The sequence below is a fragment of the Pristiophorus japonicus genome, chromosome 10 (assembly GCF_044704955.1).
Source record: "Pristiophorus japonicus isolate sPriJap1 chromosome 10, sPriJap1.hap1, whole genome shotgun sequence".
NCBI lineage: Eukaryota > Metazoa > Chordata > Chondrichthyes > Pristiophoridae > Pristiophorus > Pristiophorus japonicus.
Genome location: NC_091986.1, coordinates 197,014,782 through 197,036,720, shown reverse-complemented (window position 1 = coordinate 197,036,720; position 21,939 = coordinate 197,014,782). Strand labels below are relative to the sequence as shown.

General features: G+C 45.1%; 1 protein-coding gene across 2 annotated transcripts in view; it reads right to left on the bottom strand.

The window, feature by feature from the left end:
- Nucleotides 1–21,939, bottom strand: part of LOC139274890 (gamma-aminobutyric acid receptor subunit gamma-3) — an 859,347-nt gene that overhangs the window by 70,110 nt on the left and 767,298 nt on the right. For both annotated transcript variants that reach the window (XM_070891613.1, XM_070891614.1), the window contains exon 7: nucleotides 13,595–13,747. In XM_070891613.1, the coding sequence (XP_070747714.1) occupies nucleotides 13,595–13,747 (153 nt within the window). The remainder of the gene's footprint in view (nucleotides 1–13,594; nucleotides 13,748–21,939) is intronic.

Genomic DNA, 21,939 nt, shown 5'->3' with positions numbered 1-21,939 from the left:
CATGATCAAAGCTATGGACAGATGATCTGCTCCTGAACCTCTGTCAAGCTCACTCCTAAGCTAATTGCTCGAAGTGTGCACAAATGGCTTGCTGTGGCCTGCCCGCCCTGCCTGTAACTCAGTGCCTCGCTACTGATGGCATGACGGAGCTTGGGAAACAACTACATGGGAAACAAACTGACCTATAATTGCAGAGAATTTACAGTGCAGAAACAGGTTATTCGGCTCAGCAGGCGGTGAAGAAGGCAAATGGCATGTTGGCCTTCATAGCGAGAGGATTTAAGTATAGATGCTGGGAAGTCTTACTACAGTTGTACAGGGCCTTGGTGAGGCCACACCTTGAATATTGTGTACAGTTTTGGTCTCCTAATCTGAGGAAGGACATTCTTGCTATTGAGGAAGTGCAGCGAAGGTTCACCAGACTGATTCCCGGGATGACAGGACTGACATATGAAGAAAGGCTGGATCGACTAGGCTTATATTCAATGGAATTTAGAAGAATGAGAGGGGATCTCATAGAAACATATAAAATTCTGACGGGATTGGACAGGTTAGATGCAGGAAGACTGTTCCTGAGGTTGGGGAAGTCCAGAACCAGGGGTCACAGTCTAAGGATAAGGAGTAAGCCATTTAGGACTGAGATGAGGAGAAAGTTCTTCACTCAGAGAGTTGTGAGCATGTGGAATTCTCTACCACAGAAAGTTGTTGAGGCCAGTTCGTTAGATATATTCAAGAGGGAATTAAGATGTGGCCCTTACGGCTAAAGGGATGAAGGGGTATGGAGGGAAAGCAGGAATGGGGTACTGAGGTGCATGATCAGCCATGATCATACTGAATGGCGGTGCAGGCTCGAAGGGCCAAATGGCCTACTCCTGCACCTATTTTCTATGTTTCTATGTTTCTAACTGGTCTATCCTGATCTTTATCCTCCAGACGAGCCTCCACCCACCCTACTTCATCTCACCCTATTAGCATATCCTTTTATTCCTTTCTCTCTCGTTTGCTTATCTAACTTCCCATTGAATGCATCTATGCTATTCCTCTCAACTACACCATGTGTTGGAAGTTCCACATTCTCACCACTCTCTGGATAAAAAAGTTACACTGGATGTATTAGTGACTATCTTATGACCTCTGGTTTTATCTATAACTGCAGATGTGAACCAACACTTTTTTCATCAAGGTGATGGACTTGGGTTCAAAGTGCAGAACCGTCTTGATGCTCTTGTTGAAATTTATGGCCTCCGGTTTTACTTTACGAGCTTAATTTGAAGTAATGTTCTATGTTTATCTTATCTATTCCATTTCGTATTATATACTTCAATCAGGACTTTCTAAAATTCTTCCTTTCGAGACTGTCACGCTAGAACATCTCAAACATTTACTGAGAGGAGGAAAATAACAACATAAGAAAAGTAATGGACACTAGGATAGCAGTTGGGCCTACAAAATCCATCAATTGTGTACCTTTAATCGGGTTGTCAATCCTCCAAAAAAAGTTTATTTTACATATCTTTTGTGATGTCATAAGCAACCCAGGAAAAATCACAGGGGAATTTTAAAAAATAGGTGTTTTTTTCCATTTTCTTTTTAGAACACTTCCATTTATAATTTATAAAAATATTGAAGGTGGGAAAAAGGTTGTTTTGACAGACATCCAATCAGCTTTTCAATTGGCATGGAAATCAGCGCGGTCCAGGCCTGCAAGACCATCAGCAGGCCGGGGCCATTGGAGGGAGCAGCGTGAGGCCTCATACCACTGCAGGGAGCAGTGCGTGCTGCTGCAGGAGGGCGACGGCTTCGAAGCCAGGTTGCTGATTGCAGTGCAGGCGGGCACAGCAGGAGGGGCGAAAGAGCGGCAAGAGTCCATAGAGGGAAGGGCCCAGGAGAGGTGTGAATCTGGGGCCCAGAAGAGGCAAGGGCCCAGGGGCAGCACGGGCCAGCCCACACTGCAATATGTGTGCGCACTCGGTCTGTGCAGCAGAGCTGGTCTCCAGTTAGTCTTGGGTAATCCGTGTGGTGGCTGGTGTGCAACGGCCACCATACATTAAAAAAAATCCAAGCACAGGCTTCTCCCACCCTTCACGATGTAGTTCGGGATCTGGAATATTAGGTCCTTCATTGAAACACCTGTGAACTCATCCCTTTTTTGCATGGAAGCAAGTCATCTTCACTTCGAGGAACTGCCTATGATGATGATCAATTGCCATGGGAAGGATGTGCACTGTGAGGATGGATGAGATGGGTGACTAATGGCGGGAGTGTGAGGCGGGGTAGTTAAAGGCAGGAAACCAGGAATACATGCAACTACAAGTTGGCACCTCTTATGTATCTGGACTTGTATATACTCTGTACAGCCACCAGAGGGCTCATTCCCCAGAGTCCCAAGGGATCTCATAATCCCTTGGAGCACAGGTATTTAAGAGTGCTTCACAGGTTGGAGAGGCACTCTGGAGACCTGCAATAAAAGACTAAGGTCACACATTACTTTGAGCTCACAGTGTTTAGTCTGACTCTTTCTCCATGCACTACAGCACCCATAACCTTAAATCTATCAGCCAACTTTATTTTGAATTGCCCTGCTCGACTGCATTGTGAAGATGACGTAAATCAAGAAGTAATGGATGGTGACACCAAGATTTATAGGAGAAAGGGGAAGTAGTGGGAAAGAACAAGTTAGAGTAGAGATGGCGGGCCAGAAATTGCGGTTGGAGGCTTCCGACAAAATTCTTTTTTTACGAAAGTACCTGGTGGTCCCAGAGGAACAAACACTTCCTGTCCGACGCCCAGATGCGGAGCCCAGCGCAGAGGCCCACACATCCCAGGAGCGCATGCACTTCCTGGGATCACGTGGGCCTGGACCTCCAATGAAAATGGAGTATTCTCATTGATAATAATGGTGAGTTCCATTTGTACGGAGCTCCCATTACTATCAATGAGAATACCCCAAAACGGAGAAACATAATACACAAATAAAAAAAACATCTCACATATTTAAAATGAATTGAAATTGAATTGAATTAAATGTTTTCGAAAAAAAAATTGAAATTATTTTTACGAGTTAAAAATAAACCTACTTTAATGGACATCGTTTTTAAATATAAAAATTAGTGATAACATTTAATTTTTTTATCTTTTAAAACACTTACGCTGGTAAAAGCAGGCCTTACGCAGGCAAATAGTCTAAATCTCCATCCGCAAAGGCCCTTCTCCCAGGGATGCATGTGATCTGTCGAAAGACATTTTGACAGATTGCAAATGCCGGATTTAGGCGCATGCGCTTCGCCGCCTAAACCCGGAACTTGAGGTCCCTTCGGGCACGTCCGCACATTGTACGCACCCAGTGTAACCCAATCTAATCGTTTCGATTTCAACAGTATGCTGATGCAAGAGGGAGGGAGAGCACAATGATTGCCGTATTGGGAGTTTCGTATACACAAAAGAGGTGGGTTTAAAGTCGGTAAACTGCAAGAAAGTCTCTGATGGAGAAAGTATAGTGTGGGAGAGTGAAGGTGAAAGAGAGACACCTATCAGAGGACAAGCTTTTCTATCCTGTTCAAGAATGAAAACGAGACCCTCTTCAGTTATAGGGAGTAAGGTTCAAGTCTAAGGCATTGTTTCCATTTGCCATTTTTTGGAGTTCAATGACAACTTTTTCAAAACACATCAAGAGGTGAAATTGGTCGTTGGTGATAGCTCAAAACTGCGGATGGCGAATCAGCAGCCCCCGATACACCCCGCCCGATATACTTTCCCATTGTGCCTGGTGTGCGCTGCAGCCCAAGACTAATTTCACTCCCATTATCAGTTTGTTTGGACATTGGTGGAAGCAGATTCATCATGTTAGCGATTTTACTCCACAACAAACCAGTCAACTGTGGCAGGATTTCTCCTTTAAAGGTGTGAAATGACGTCAGCCCTAATAATCCGGCAAGGTGCACTTTACCAGTTCAGGCTCAGCTGTGGAAGAAAAATACAGTTCTATCAAGCCCCGACCTCTACCACCTAGAAGGACCAGGGCAGCAGGTGCATGGGAACACCACCAGCTCCCAAGTTCCCCTCCAAGTCACACACCATCCTGACGTGAATGTATATCGTCATTCCTTCATCATCGCTGGGCCAAAATCCTGGAACTCCCTCCCTAACAGCACTGTGGGAGCACATTCACCACACGGACTGCAGCGGTTCAAGAAGACGGCTCACCACCACCTTCTCAAGAGTAATTAGGGATGGACAATAAATGCTGGCCTTGCTAGCGATGCCACATCGCAGGAACAAATAAAATAAAAAGCTTGTCGAATAATCTAACGTGAGGTCTATCAATTCAAGAGTCTGTTGCGCCGTGATGCACAACTTCTTTGACCTCATGAGCTAGAATATATATCCTGTCTGACATACCAAGCACCAACCCTATGATCAAATTGATGTAAAATTTAAACATATGGGCCTAATTTCTCAGGTGCTAAACAGCTTCCTAAGCCTCCAATATGGCAAGCAGGAAGCACCCGCTCATTATGAGCCAGACGCACGCAACCTGCCACATTGGTAAAGGCCAAAAGAATCCGTGTGCTGTGCCCGTGCCTGAAATAAGCATTAGGCCACTTTCATACGGATATAAGAGGTCTAACACCTGATTGAGTCAAGATTGATTTGCCCTGAGGTGCAAACACTGGCACTGACTGCACTCTGGAAAACCAGGCCTACATGCATCCTAACAGGTGCTCCTTCAAAGGGCCATCAGTTAGTCCACAACCACCGAGGTAAGTTTTGAAAATATACTTAGCTGAATGTGGAGTCAAGGGGAGCAGGAGTGGGAATTGTGTGAAATGCTGCTCCTGGTGTCCAATCCTGCTAGGTGGAAGCAGGTATCGGAGATACAGCTATAATTCAGGTCAGCCATAAACTAATTCAATGTGGTACAGTTACGAGGGACTGAATAGCCTATCCTGCACCGATGGGTCAATTCTGTGATCCATGCTCCCAACTAGTGAGGCTCTAAATCATCACAACATTGCCCCTCATATGCAAAATATTACAAAGTATTACAAAGTATTTACAGCACAGAATCAAGCCATTCGGGCCAACAGGTCAATGCCAGTGTTTATGCTCCACACAAGCCTCCTCCCACCCTGCTTCACCTAACCCCATCAACATATCCTTCTATACCTTTCTCCCACATGTGTGAATCTAGGTTCCCCTTGAAGGCATCTCTGCTATTGGTCTCAATTACTTCTTGTGATAGCGAATTCCACATTCTAATCACTCTCTGGCTGAAGACGTTTCTCCCGAAATCCCTTCTGGATTTATTGTCGACTATTTTTTTATTTATATTCCTGAGTTCTGGTCTCACCCACAAGTGGAAACATCCTCGCTATGCTGAGCCAATAAACCCTCTATCAGTTCACACCTCGGTCTTCTCTTTTATAGAGAAAAGAGCAGCAGCCTCTTCAACCTTTCCTGATAGGTATTGCCTTTCAGTTCTGGTATCATTCTAGTAAATCTTTTCTGCACCTGCTCCACTGCATCCTTTTTATAATATGGAGACCAGGGGGAAGAAATTCCCCCGTGCCCCGATTGGTGATGGTGACCAGCTCAGGGCTGGACTTCCTGAACCCGGCGCGGAATGCCACCCCGACCGCGAAATTGCGGTTACCGCCGCTCACAGGAAATGGAGCGCAATCTCGTACGCTCCACTTCCCTTGGGCCAGGTCCCAGCGCGATGCTGTGGCACGAACGGCAGCTCTATGCGGATGCGGTTCAACACCCCTCCCATTCATAAGAACATAAGAAATAGGAGCAGGAGTAGGCCAACTGGCCCCTTGAACCTGCTCCGCCATTTAATAAGATCATGGCTGATCTAATCTTGGGCTCAACTCCACTTCCCTGCCTGCTCCCCATAATCCTTCACTCCCTTATCGTTCAAAAACCTGTCTATCTCTGCCTTAAATATATTCAATGGCCTAGCTTCCACAGCTCTCTGGGGCAAAGAATTCCACAGATTTATGACCCTCTGAGAGAAGAAATTTACATAGAAACATAGAAAATAGATGCAGGAGTAAGCCATTCGGCCCTTTGAGCCTGCACCACCATTCAATATGATCATGGCTGATCATGTAACTTCAGTACCCCATTCCTGCTTTCTCTCCATACCCCTTGATCCCTTTAGCCGTGAGGGCCACATCTAACTCCCTTTTGAATATATCTAACGAACTGGCCTCAACAACTTTCTGTGGTAGAGAACTCCACAGGTTCACAATTCTCTGAGTGAAGAAGTTTCTCCTCATCTTGGTCCTAAATGGCTTACCCCTTACCCTTAGACTGTAATCCCTGGTTCTGGACTTCGCCAACATCGGAAACATTCTTCCTGCATCTAACCTGTCCAATCCCGTCAGAATTTTATGTTTTATGAGATACCCTCTCATTCTTCTAAATTCCAGTGACTATAAGCCGAGTCGATCCAGTCTTTCTTCATATGTCAGTCCTGCCATCCTTGAATCAGTCTGCTGAACCTTTGCTGCACTTCCTCAATAGCAAGAATGCCCTTCCTCAGATTAGGAGACCAAAACTGTACACAATATTCAAGGTGTGGCCTCACCAAGGCCCTGAACAACTGCAGTAAGACCTCCCTGCTCCGATACTCAAATCCTCTCGCTATGAAGGCCAACATTTCTCCTCGTCTCAGTTCTAAATGGGCGACCCCTTATTCTTAAACTATGTCCCCCCCCCAGTTCTAGATTCCCACACGAGTGGAAACATCCTCTCTGCATCTAACCTCTCAAGCTACCTCAGTATCTGATATGTTTCAATAAGATCACCTCTCATTCTTCGAAACTCCAATGTGTATAAGACCAACCTGCTCAACATTTCTTCATAAGTCAACCCTTTCATCTCAGGAATCAACCTAGTGAACCTTCTCTGAACTGCCTCCAATGCAAGTATATCCTTCCTTAAATAAGGAGACCGAAACTGTATGCAGTAACTAAGGTGTGGCATCACCAATACCCCTGTACAGTGGTGTCACCAACAGTTGGAGCAGTACTTCCCTGATTTTATACTCTATCTCCCTTGCAATAAAGGCCAACATTCCATTTGCCTTCCTGATTACTTGCTGTACCTGCATGCTAACTTTTTGTATTTCATGCACAAGGACCCCCGGGTCCCTCTGTACTGAAGCATTTTGTAATCTCTTTCCATTTAAATAATAATTTGCTTTTTTATTTTTTTACCAAAGTAGACAACCTCACACTTTCCCAAATTATACTCCATTTGCCAAATGTTTGCCCACTCACTTAGTCTATCTATATACCTTTACAGATTTTTTGTGTCCTCCTCAAAACTTGCTTTCCCACCCATCTTTGCATCATCAGCAAACTTGTCTACATTACACTCTGTCCCTTCATCCAAGTCATTAATATAGATTGTAAATAGTTGAGGCCCCAGCACCGATCCCTGTGGCACCCCACTCGTTAACGTTTGCCAACCGGAAAATGACCCATTTATCCCGACTCTCTGTTTTCTGTTAGTTAGCCAATCTGATATCCATGCTCATATATTACCCCCAACCCCATGAGCTCTTATCTTGTGTAGTAACCTTTTATGTGCACCTTATCGAATGCCTTCTGGAAATCCAAATACACCACATCTACTGGTTCCCCCTGATCCATCCTGCTCGATACATCCTTAAAGAACTCCAGCAAATTTGTTAAACATGATTTCTCCTTCATAAAACCATGTTGACTCTGCTTGACTACATTCTGCTTTTCCAAATGTCCTGCTACTGCTTCCTTAATAATGGACTCCAGCATTTTCCCAACAACAGATGTTAGGCTAACTGGTCTATAGTTTCCTGCTTTCTGTCTCCCTCCTTTTTTAAATAGGGGCGTTACATTTGCGGTTTTCCAATCCACTGGGACCTATCCAGAATCCAGGAAATTTTGGTGGATTACAACCAATGCATCCACTATCTCTGCAGCCACTTCTTTTAAGACACTAGGATGCAAGCCATCAGGTCCAGGGGACTTGACAACCTCTCGTCCATTATTTTACCGAATACCTTTTCTTTAGTGATAGTTCCTCCCTCCCTATAGCCCCTTGATTATCTATTATTGGGATGTTTTTAATGTCTTCTACCATGAAGACCGATACAAAATATTTGTTCAAAGTCTCTGCCATTTCCCTGTTCCCCATTATTAATACCCCAATTTCATCCTCTAAGGGACCAACGTTTACTTTAGCAACTCTCTTCCTTGTTATATACCTGTAGAAGCTCTTACTATCTGTTTTTATATTTCTTGCTAGTTTACTTTCATAATCTATCTTCTCTCTCTGTTATTTTTTTAGTCATCCTTTGCTGTTTTTAAAAACATTTCCCAATCCCCTGGCCTCCCTCCAATCTTGGCAACTTTGTATGCCCTTGTTTTCAATTTGATACCATCCTTTACTTCCTTAGTTAGCCACGGATGGTTCTCCCTTCTCTTAAAGTCTTTCCTGCTCACTGGAATACATTTTTGTTGAGCGTTACAAAATATCTCCTTAAATGTCTGCCACTGCTTATCAACCATCACACACTTTAATCTATATCCCCAGTCTACTTCAGCCAACTCTGCTTTCATACCTTTGTAATCACTTTATTCAAGATCAAGACACTGGTTTGAGATCCAATTTTCTCACCCTCAAACTTAATTTGAAATTCACCCATGCTATAATCACTCTTTCCTAGAGGATCCTTTACTATGAGATCATTTATTAATCCTGTCTCACTACACAGCACCAGATCCAAGATAGCCTGATCCCTGGTTGGTTCCACAATGTACTGTTCAAGGAAACTATCCTGGATACACTCCATGAACTCTTCCTCAATGCTGTCTCTTCTTACAAGCCTCCATTATTTTTTGATTTATACACCATCCAATAGTGTAGCTACTGTTAGGGGGCCTGTAGACTACGCCCACCAGTGACCTCTTTCTTAATTATTTCTTATCTCCAAACTGAACATAAGAACATAAGAATTAGGAACAGGAGTAGGCCATCTAGCCCCTCGAGCCTGCTCCGCCATTCAACAAGATCATGGCTGATCTGGCCGTGGACTCAGCTCCACTTACCCGCCCGCTCCCCGTAACCCTTAATTCCCTTATTGGTTAAAATGCTTCTACATCTGCTTCTACATCTTGATCTTCTGAGCCAATATCATTTCTCACTACTGCACTGATCTCATCCTTAATTAGCAGGGCTACCCCACCTACTTTTCCTTTCTGTCTATCTTTCCAAATTGTCAGATATCCCTGAATGTTCAGTTCCCAGCCTTGGCCACCTTGCAACCATGTCTCTGTAATGGCTATCAGATCATACCCATTTGTATCTATTTGTGCCATCATATCATCTATTTTGTTATGAATGCTGGCTGCATTCATATAAAGAGCTTTAAATTTTGTCTTTTTACCATTTTTCCCCGTTTTGACCTCACTTTCTGATACACTCTTATTTTTATACGTTCTGTCCCTTCCTGTCACACTCTGGTTATAATTTCCCCCAGTGCTAGCCCGCTCTATTGCCTTCTCCTTATTCTTTGACTTTTACCTACCTACCTCACTCGTAGTCACACCCTCTGTCCCTGACCATGGACCAAATTTGAATTAATTAATCTGAGAGGTGTGACTGCATCCTGGAACACAGCGTCCAGATAACTCTCCCCCTCCTTGATGTGTCGCAGTGTCTGCAGCTCGGACTCCAGCTCATCAACACGGAGCCGAAGTTCCTCGAGCTGCAGACACTTACTGGTGGTCGCCGTGGACCTCAATGGGGTCAACCAGCTCCCGCATACAACAGCAATAACTCATCGCCTCCCCTGCCATCCCTAATGTATTTAATGAATTAAGTTCTCAAGTTTATAACGTTTAGTTTTTAATCCCGGCTGTTAATTTAAACCAATGTCCAAGAAAAGAGAGAAAAATTCACCAACCAATCACTTCCCTGCTTGCCTGTGACATCACACTTTGATTTCTTTTAACTTCTTATCTTCCCAGATCGGTTGGTGCTGCTGCAGCCCGCTGCTTTTGTTCTCCCGCCACTCAGCTACTCTCGCGATGCTCAGACCCGCTGCTTTTGTTCTCCCGCCGCTCAGCTACTCTCGCGATGCTCAGACCCGCTGCTTTTGTTCTCCCGCCACTCAGCTACTCTCGCGATGCTCAGACCCGCTGCTTTTGTTCTCCCGCCACTCAGCTACTCTCGCGATGCTCAGACCCGCTGCTTTTGTTCTCCCGCCACTCAGCTACTCTCGCGATGCTCAGACCCGCTGCTTTTGTTCTCCCGCCACTCAGCTACTCTCGCGATGCTCAGACCCGCTGCTTTTGTTCTCCCGACGCTCAGCTACTCTCGCGATGCTCAGACCCGCTGCTTTTGTTCTCCCGACGCTCAGCTACTCTCGCAGCGCTTCCACTAACTTCCATGCAATTTTGCGGGAGCCGGTAGCCCACGTTGGCCAAAATATTTAGTGCCCCCAGAGGCGTTAATGGGCGTCACATGAAGGGGCAATTCCGGCCCCCAGATCTGTCCACAGTACTCCAAATGTGGTCTAAGCAAGGTTCTATACCAATTTAACATAGCTCTCTGCTTTTCAATTCTATGCCTCTAGAAATGAACCCTAGTGCTTTGTTTGCTTTTTTTGTCGTGGCCTTATTAACCTGTGATGCTACTTTTTGTGATCTGTGCATTTGTACCCAGATCCCTCTGTTCCTCCACCATTTAGACATTTATTTTACAAGGAGTATGTGGCTTCCTGATTCAATCCTACCAAAATTTATTACCCCACATTTATCTATATTATAGGCCAATAATTTTAAGGGGTAATTACCCAACTTTGCAGGGAGCCTTGCCTGTTTGCACCACATATTAGAAATTCCAGCTTAATTTTACAATCAGAACAGTCAGAAATACTTGCACAATGTGCTCTTGAACTTCCAAATATGGGCTCCCGGTGGGGAAGGCCCCTGCCAAATATGTTAGGCTGGGAAAAGACTCATTCATGTAGTCACAGCAATGCAACACATAAAAGTAAAATTGATATAGAAACAAGAGATTCTCAAATATTGACAATAATTATTAAAATGAACAACAAATGCCAGATACAACATCCCCCAGCCTACAGGGAACACTCTTGGCCCAGCTCTTTTGAAGATTCACCATGGGCAGGATGAAAGAAGCGAGTGGGCCGGATTTGGCCTGCAGACATTATGCTGTGCTGCACGCCTGAAGGGATGGCCTAGTTTTGCCTCAATAAAATGTAGAATGCCTTGAATTTTCTTGGCAACCATGAAACAAAGGAAAATTTAGAATGTGATTACTTGCAATGAACATAAGAACATAAGAACATAAGAAATAGGAACAGGAGTAGGCCATACGGCCCCTCGAGCCTGCTCCGCCATTTAATAAGATCATGGCTGATCTGATCATGGACTCAGCTCCACTTCCCTGCCCGCTCCCCATAACCCCTTATCCCCTTATTGTTTAAGAAACTGTCTATTTCTGTCTTAAATTTATTCAATGTCCCAGCTTCCACAGCTCTCTGAGGCAGTGAATTCCACAGATTTTCAACCCTCAGAGAAGAAATTCCTCCTCATCTCTGTTTTAAATGGGCGGCCCCTTATTCTAAGATCATGCCCTCTAGTTCTAGTCTTTCCCTTCAGTGGAAACATCCTTTCTGCATCCACCTTGTCAAACCCCCTGATAATCTTACACGTTTCGATAAGATCACCTCTCGTTCTTCTGAATTCCAATGAGTAGAGGCCCAACCTACTCAACCTTTCCTCATAAGTCAACCCACTCATCCCCAGAATCAACCTCGTGAACCTTCTCTGAACTGCCTCCAAAGCAAGTATATCCTTTCGTAAATATGAAAACCAAAATTGCATGCAGTATTCCAGGTGTGGCCTCACCAATACCTTGTATAGCTGTAGCAAGACTTCCCTGCTTTTGTACTCCATACCCTTTGCAATAAAGACCAAGATACCATTGGCCTTCCTGATCACTTGCTGTGCCTGCATCCTATCCTTTTGTGTTTCATGCACAAGTACCTCCATGTCCCGCTGTACTGCGGCACTTTGCAATCTTTCTCCATTTAAATAATAACTTGCTCTTTGATTTTTTTTCTGCCAAAGTGCATGACCTCACACTTTCCAACATTATACTCATCTGCCAAATTTTTGCCCAGTCACTTAGCCTGTCTATGTCCTTTTGCAGATTTTTTGTGTCTTCCTCACACATTGCTTTTCCCTCCCATCTTTGTATTGTCAGCAAACTTGGCTACGTTACAATCAGTCCCTTCTTCCAAGTCATTAATATAGATTGTAAATAGCTGGGGTTCCAGCACTGATCCCTGAGGCACCCCACTAGTTACTGGTTGTCAACCAGAGAATGAAACTCTTTTTGGAGTTCACCTGCAAAAACATAATACATTAAACGGTGCCACCCAAAACAACCAGAGAATGAACCATTTATCCCGCTCTCTGTTCTTTGTTAGTTAGCCAATCCTCTATCCATGCTAATATATTACCCCCAACCCCGTGAACTTTTATCTTGTGCATTAACCTTTTATGTGGCATCTTTTCAAATGCCTTCTGGAGATCCAAATACACCACATCCACTGGTTCCACTTTATCTTCCCATTTTTTAAGTACACTCTTTAAATTACTGACTGTCTGTGCTGGGAATTGCAGCCTTAACAGAGGTTTCTAAATATTGACCTAGCAAATAAATATCTACAAACAGTTTTCTCAACTACCCTTTGATTTATCACTGGGAAGTTTAGGCGAAGGCGAAGTCTATAATGTAGCACTTCACTGGGGCTGAGAAGTTGCCAAAATCAAGAAATAATGAAATGATCATACCATGTGAGTTTTAAAAGCCTATAAATTGTAGGATGATGAATTTATAGAAATAGAAAAAAAGAAAGGTTTGGATTTATATAGCGCCTTTCATGACCACCTGTAAAGCAATTTACAGCTGATGAAGTACTGGTGTGTATTCACTGTTGGAAACACAGCAGCCAATTTGCACACAAGCTCCCACAAACAGCAATATGATTATAACCAGATAATCTGTTTTTTTGATTGAAGGATAAATAATGGGCAGGTCACAGGGATAACTCCTTCTTCAAAATAGTGCCATGGGATCTTTAACATCCACTTGAGAGCAGCGGGACCTCAGTTTCACAACTCACCCTCAACATCAGCTGAGATTTTTTTTGTGCTCAAGTCCCTGGAGTGGGATGTGAACCCACAACCTTCTGGCTCACAGGCAAGTGCGCTACCCACTGAGCCATTTGGCCCATCCCGCTGGTGCCAGTGCTTTGAAAGAGCTATCCAATTAGCCCCACCCGCTCTTTCCCCATAGCCCAGCATTTTTTTCCTGCTCAAATATTTATCCAATTCCCTTTGGAGAATTCTAATTGAATCTGCTGCCACCACCCTTTCTGGCAATGCACTCCGGATCATAACAACTCATTGTGTAATTTCTCCCCCCTCCTTCCCCACTCATGTTGCCTCTGGCTCCTTTACCAATCAATGAAGAATCTGGGAACTAAATGGGACACAAAACCTACCCAGTGCGGTCCTGGCTGGAGTTGCATCCTTCTTAATCCAGAATGACACCCACGATAGGACGACTGTCAATATGCACGGTATGTAGGTCTGAATCGTGAAATATCCCATTCTTCTACTTAAATCGAAGTACACGGTCATGACGACATATTCTCCTGATTAAGAGAAAAAGACTGTTAATGTCATTTCCAATCGTCGATCAAGGATCCCGTACTCCCAGCCAGAGAGCCACGCTCGAAAAGGAGCACAGGTTGGAGTTGGGGCTACCGCACCCTGCCCCCGTTCTCTGACCCGCGCTCTTTTCAAGGGTGACCCCGCCCCCCCCCCCCCCCCCCCCGAGCTGGTATCGGGGGATCTGCAAGTTAACCCCCATTGCTTTTTGCATACATTGCAAATAATCACATTCTAAAGACACCAAGTCAGTGGGACCGACATGAAACTTTGAATACAATTTCCAGGGCTTTCCAAGGAATTCATCTTATTTTTTGTGCAAATATTGGGTGTCTACTAACATTCGTCACTGTCATTTTAAAACTAAATAGCAGGACTGTAGAAATTGTGGGCTTTCTGCCAAAATAAAAAATAAAATAAAAATACCAGAACTGAGAGGTTATCCCTATCGGGAGAGATTGAACAGACTGGGGCTCTTTTTGTTAGCAAAGAGGAGGCTGATGGGTGACCCGATAGAGGTCTTTAAGATGATGAAAGGGCTCGATAGGGTAGATGTAGAGAAGATGTTTCCACTTGTGGGGGCAGACCAAAATAAGGAGCCATAAATAAAAGGTAGTCACCAACAAATCCAGGCATTAAGAAGAAACTTCTTTACCCAGAGAGTGGTTAGAATGTGGAACTCACTACCACAGGGAGTGGTTGAGGCTAATAGTATAGATGCATTTAAGGGGAAGCTAGATAAGTATACGAGGGAGAAAGGAATAGAGGGTTAAGCTGATAGGGTTGGATGAAGAGGGATGGGAGGAGGCTCGAATGGAGCATAAACACGGGCACAGACCAGTTGGGCCGAATGGCCTGTTTCTGTGCTGAACATTGTATGTAATTCTACCTAACAATTAATGGGTGCTCAAAAATATTGTTTCTTTACACAATAGTGAAGAATAATTATCCAAATTATCCTTTATATCACTGGGAAGGTCTGTCAGCAGATATTAATTGCGATGTTCTTGGCATGCTATTATATTATTCTACTGCAAAGGCTTCCAATTATTATGCCCGCTTGGCCTATCAAACTGAACACAATGCGTGACATGCAGTGGGATCATAATAAAGATAAGAACAAATGTACGGCTGAAGACATAAACAGGAAAGCAAAAAGGGAAGAAGAAAGCCAAGTACAGACGTGAGACAGATGGCTGGAGAAATATCATTCGGAAAGTGTGGAGAGATTAAAGGATTAACTCAAGGAGTAGGACTGTTCAAATAATAATGTGGTAATGGAGCGGGTCACGGATCAGTCACACCTTAGCTGAGTGCAAAATTATTTTTGATACCTGTGCATATTAAATCCACATTATTTTTGACTAGTTAACATAGAGAACATTTTGAATACGTGACAGCTGACACTCCGGTGCACTGTGTGGCAGTAATATATTGTCAGAAGTGCGATTGTTTGAATGAGATGTCAAAGCAAGGTCCTGTCAGCCTAATCTGGTTGATATTAAAGAACCGATTGCATTATTTAAAGAAGAATACGGCATTCTCCCACTTTCCTGGCCTACATTCGTCCCTCAATCTACATCACCAATGGATCAGATGATCATTCATTTTATTGCTGTTTGTGAGAACTTGCTGCAGGCAAAATGGCTGCCCATATTTCCCTCCACATCAGCTGTTATCGCACTTGGAAATAATTTACTGTGTGTGAAGCACTCTGAGACATTCCTGAGAGAAATGGTATGTAAAGGCAGATTTAATCACATTAAATTAAACATTCTTTTAACCCTCTTCTGTATCTGTGACATGGACGGGGTGATTTTAACCCTATCCGTCTGTCAAAAACCAGGCAGTGGGCAATTAAAATAAGCTGGGGTGACTTGCCTTCCAACGTCCCACACGAAGCTTGCCGTCTTCAATTTTAAGCTGCTGTTCTGCACAGATGACAAGTACACCCGCCTTGAACTCTTTAAATATGCAGATTACACGGGCCCCGGCTGCAATTTTAACTGTGACCTGAGTGGGGAAGCCAGGCGAAGATGGCAGCAAGAGGTTCTGGGACCAAAAAAGGCCTGAATGTGTCAGTTTTTCTTTTGCTTTCCTAGTGGGGCCAAGGGTGCTCCTGAGGACCCCAAGAAGGTGGTTTAGGCCTCTCCTGTCCCATATTCTGACCTGTAATGTCTGTAAACTTGTAATGTTTGGAGCTCCACACTCTGGATGTGGACGTATTGTGTACTGCAATTGCACAGTTAATAATTAAACAGAACCAGGCAGATTTCCGGAGGCTTCCGAGAGAGCTGCCTGCCATGTTGGAAGCTGTGTGTGCTTGTGCTCTGTGAAGATATCACATGACCCTTCCCTCCTTTCCCTAAAAACCCCCTCCCTGCGAATTTGCCTCAGTATCGGCGAGTCTCCCTTTGGTGCGAGCTGCCTGAAATTCTGCTCATGCCTGTGGGATAGCTGCCCGTCTGAAACATGCATGAGGATGAGACCCAGTAGTTAAAATTGTCTGGGCATCACGTCGCCGTGGTCGAGGGCGGGCGGGGGCGGAGAGGAAGTGGGGATACTTCAGTGCTCACCGACCCCTCCACCTGCCTGCCCGATTCGCACTCCAGATTAAAATTGGGCCAGTCGTTTCTGACAAATATCCTACCCATGTGGAGAATTTACTGTTGCCAATAAAAAAACCTTCACCGCCTCACTGGAAACAGCCTTGACACTCACGCACATCACACTGGCTACATTAGCTGTCAGAAAGTAGCTTCATCATTGACTCATTTCTCGATACCAATCCAGAGGTGACAGTTATTTAATGACATAGAACATAGCACTATGCTAAAACTGCTGTGCACTTGGTTTGCAGAATAGGAAGTCAGCATAATTCCTAAGATAGTACTAATGAATCCAATAGGGAATTCAGGAGAAACTTCTTCACCCAGAGAGTGGTGAAAATGTGGAACTCGCTCCCGCAGGGAATAGTTGAGGCGAATAGCATCGATGCATTTAAGGAAAAGCTAGATAAGTACAGGAGGGAAAAAGGAATAGTGGGATAGTAGGAATAGTGGGATATGCTGATTGGGTTAGATGAAGTCGGGTGGGAGGAGGCTCGTGTGGATCATAATCACAGGCACAGACCAGTTGGGCCGAATGGCCTGTTTCTGTGCTGCATACTCCATGCAATTCTACGTCGTAATTCGAATCATAAGGAGGTTTGTGAAGATAATATTCCTGGTCCCGTGCCTGCAGTTTTGTAAATAGCACGATAATATAAAAACGTTACCACTTCTTTGAGTGTTTAGGTCGCTTTCTTGCCTTATCCCACAGATGTTCTAGCCTTCAAGCTTCAGCTGGGTCCTACTGAGGTTGGAGAAGTGGATACGCCAATCATAGGGAATGTCTACCCCACATCTGACACTCGGGAGCATGTATGGGGGAAGTCGGAGACTCCCCACAAGTAAAGGCCCTTCTACACTCTCAGGAAAGGCATCAGTGTATACAGGTCCCTGGAGCACACTGCTGTGGTCATTATTCCCATATAAATATGTATTTATGTAAAGCAAGAAGCAACTATTTACCACAGAGGGCTGGCCTTATCCTGAAATCCATCACGTTAAGCTAAAGCGCTACATAATGTTCAATGGGTTTTCTCCTTGTTTGGCTCCATTCTTATCTATTCAACAATAGCCATTGTATCTCCAGCAATGGTTTCTCTTTCTGTTCTTTCAGCAGTATCTCCTGAGGTCCCCATGGATCTATCCTTAGCCCCCTCGCTTCCTCACTTCAATTTCTGCCCCTTGGTGACATCATTCACAGATATGGGCCCATATGTACTCTAATGGTGCTCAGCTCTACTTGTCCAACACCTCTCCCAACCCTTTCGCTGACTCAGTGCTGTCAGCGAAACAGGAAAACTAAAGCCACAAACTCCATACCATTGCCATGGACTCTATCCCCATAATTGTGGCTCAAGAGTGGCACTCACGCCTCTGAGTCAGAAAGTTGTGGGTTTAAGCCCCACTCCAGAGACTTAAGCACACAATTTAGGCTGACACTTCAATGCAGGATTGAGGGTGTGCTGCACTGTCGGAGGTGCTGTCTTTCGGATGAGAAGTTAAACTGAGGCCTCGACTGCCCTCTCAGGTGGGAGTAAAAGATCCCATGGCGCTATTCGAATATGAACAGGGGAGTTATCCCCGGTGTCCTGGCCAATATTTATTACTCAAACAACATCACTAAAATAAATTATCTGGTCATTATTTTGCTGCTGGTTTGTGGGAGCATGCTGTGCGCAATCTGGCGGCCACGTTTCTTACGTTACAACAGTGACACAGAAACATAGAAACATAGAAAATTGGTGCAGGAGTAGGCCATTTGGCCCTTCGAGCCTGCACCACCATGCAATATGATCATTGCTGATCATGCAACTTCAGTACCCCATTCCTGCTTTCTCTCCATACCCTGTGATTCCTTTAGCCGTAAGGGCCACATCTAACTCCCTTTTGAATATATCTAACGAACTGGCCTCAACAACTTTCTGTGGTAGAGCATTCCACAGGTTCACAATTGTCTGAGTGAAGAAGTTATCCTTATCCTTAGACTGTGACCCCGGTTCTGGACTTCCTCAACATCGGGAACATTCTTCCTGCATCTAACCTGTCCAATCCCATCAGAATTTTATATGTTTCTATGAGATCCCCTCTCATTCTTCTAAATTCCAGTGAATATAAGCCTATTCAATCTAGTCTTTCTTCATATGTCAGTCCTGCCAACCCAGGAATCAGTCTGGTGAACCTTCGCTGCACTCCCTCAATAGCAAGAATGTCCTTCCTCAGATTAGGAGACCAAAACTGTACACAATATTTAAGGTGTGGCCTCACCAAGGCTCTGTACAACTGTAGTAAGACCTCCCTGCTCCTATACTCAAATCCTCTCATTAATGAAGGCCAACATGCCATTTGTCTTCTTCACCACCTATACTTCAAAATTAATTAATTCACTATAAAGCACTTTGGGGTGCCCTGAGGTCATGAAAGATGCTATATAAATGCTAAATGTTTAGGGGATGGAAGTGAATGTATTGATTGATGTAGCTCTGTGGATAAGTCAGGATAATTTTGCTTCCTGCCTCCCTCAGATCCGTCAATCTGAGGGAGGGGAGAACTCCAGTATAAGGCCCAATGCCAGCTTCTTGGAGCACCAGCTGGAATGGATGTCTGCGGGCTGCAGGTACAGGAAATTTAAGGTAATCACAAAAAGAATTAAAGGGGAGGTTAAGTAAGAGTTGTTCAAACAGAAAGCATTAATTCACTGCCATAAACCTTTCTGGAAGCAGGGTCCATGGTGTTTTTAGAAAGGGATAGTATGAGACTGGAATTAGAATAAGAAGTTCATGTGCAGAAAAAACCCCAGCATAAAGTTGATGGGCCAACATTCTGTGACTATCTGATACTTTTAATAAACCTATTTCGTATTTACAGCCTTGATCACAATCTGATAGAATGCTTATTCTGTGTCTTTCCAAAGGCTAGGATATCACCAGGTGGTTCATGTCATATTCAGCAAGCTGGAATCATGACTGTTGCAGATGCTGTTGAACCAGGGCTGAATCACACTGTTCACAACCATGGCGTCCTATTTGACCCTGAGCTGAGCTTCCGACCCCACAGCCTGTCCATCACCAAAACCGCCTACTTCCATCTCTGTAATATTGCCCATTTCCGGCCTGCCTCAGTTCATCTGCTGCTGAAACCCTCCAGACTCAACTATTGCAACGCTCTCCTGGCCAGCCTCCCACCTTGCAATCTTGGTAAAACTGAGATCATCCAAACCTCTGCTGCCCATATCCTAACTCGCACGTGATCCCGTTCACCCATCACCTGTGCTCGCTGACCTACACAGGCTCCTTATATAAATGCAAGTTCCTGTTCTTTGTATTCTTCTTAGGCAGTCCCTTGGAATAGAGGATGACTTCCTTCCACGCTAAACATGAGTTCACATGTGACTAATGAGTCGAATGCAGGACCTGTCTCTGTCACAGGTGGGGCAGAATGGTGTTTGAAGGAACGGGTGGGTGCCATGCTTGGGATGCCATTCACTCCTTCCGCTCTTTACGTTTGGTTTTAGCTTGCTCTCGGAGTAGAGACTTGAGGTGTCCAGCGCCTTCCTGGATATTTTTCCTCCACTTTGTGCGATCTTGGGCCAGGGATTCCCAGGTGTCGGTGGGGATGTTGCACTTTTTCAAGGAGGCTTTGAGGGTGTCCTTGAAGCGTTTCCTCTGCCCACCTAGGGCTCGCTTGCCGTGTAGGAGTTCTGAGGAGAGCGCTTGTTTTGGGAGTCTCATATCGGTCATGGGGATGACGTGGCCTACCCAACGGAGCTGATCGAGTGTGGTCAGTGCTTCGACGCTGGGGATGTTGGCCTGAGCGAGAACGCTGATATTGGTGCGCCTAGCCTGCCAATGGATTTGCAGGAACTTGAGGAGGCCGTGTTGGTGGTACTTCTCCAGTGCTTTGAGGTGCCTGCTGTACATAGTCCATGTTTCTGAGACATATAGGGGGGCGGGTATCACTACTGCTCTGTAGACCATGAGCTTGGTGCCGGGTTTGAGGTTCCAGTCTTCAAACATTCTCTTCCTCAGGTGACCGAAGGCTGCACTGGCACACTGAAAATGGTATTGGACTTTGTCATCAACATCAGCCCTTGTTGGCCGTAGGCTCTCAAGGTATGGAAATTAGTCCACGTTGACCAAGGCCTTGTCGTAGACTTTGATAATCAGGGAGCAGTGCTATGTAGCCGGATCAGGTTGGTAGAAGACCTTTGTCTTATGGATGTTTTAAGAAAGGCCATGCTCTCGTACGCTTCGATGAAGGTGTTGACGATGGCTTGGAATGTGGCCTCCGAGTGTGCGCAGACGCAAACTTCATCTGCATACTGTAGTTCAATGACAGAGGATGGGATGACCTTGAATCTGGGCTGAAGGCGGCAGAGGTTGAACAGTTTCCCATTTGTCCTGTAATTTAGCTCCACTCCAGTGGGGAGCTTGCTGAGGGTGATATGGAGCATTGCAGAAAGGAAGATCGAGGAGAACGTTGGTGTGATGACACAGCCTTGCTTGACCGCGGTCCGAACATGAATTGGGTCAGTAGTGGATCCATTGGTCAGGATCGCGGCTTGCATGTCGTCGTGAAGCAGGCGAAGGATAGTGACAAATTTTTGGGGGCATCCGAATTTTAGGAGGACACTCCATAATCCCTCATGGTTGACAGTCGAAGGCCTTTGTGAGCTCAAAGAAGGCCATGTACAGGGATTAGTACTGTTCCCTGCATTTCTCTTGGATTTGCCACGCGGTGAAATTCATGTCCATTGTGCCCCTTAGTGGGCGGAATCCGCATTGCGACTCTGGGAGGAGCTCTTCAGCCACGGGGAGAAGGCGATTGAGGAGGATTCTTGTGATGACTTTCCCTGTGGCAGACAGCAGGGAAACTCCTTTGTAGTTACCGCAGTCGGACTTGTCTCCTTTCTTGAAGATGCTCACGATTACAGCATCTCTGAGATCCCTTGGCATGCTCTCCTCCTTCCAGATGAGAGAAATGAGATCATGTATTCGCAGCAATAGTGCTTCTCCGCCATGTTTTAGTGCTTTGGCGGGGATTCCATCTGCTTCTGTGGCCTTGTTGTTTTTCAGTTGTCGGGTGGCCTTTTCTACCTCATGCCGGGCTGGGATTGTGCTGAGATGGTGGCAGGTAGCATGTTGCGGGATGGAGTCGAGGACACTCACATTGAAGACAGAGTCTCGGTTGAGGAGGTCTTCGAAGTGTTCCTTTCAGTGGGCACTGACTGCCTCTCTGTCCTTGATGAGTACCTCTCCGTTCTTGGCCAACAGTAGGGTAGAGCCATGAGTCCTTGGGCCGTAGGTAGTCTTGACTGTGCTGAAGAATCCACGCATGTTGTGGTTGATGGCTAGTTGCTGGATCTCCAGTGTTTCTCTATCCACCATCTGTTCTTTAGGTCATGAGTTTTTTGTTGGACCTCGGCCTTCAGACATCTGTAGAGCTGCTTTCTTGCTCTCGAAATGTGTTGCTGTTTCCAGTCCAAGAATGCTCCTGGATCTCTTGGTCATTCTCGTCGAACCAGTTTTGGTGTTCCCTGGTCGAGTGAGCGAGCGTCTCTTCACAGGTGC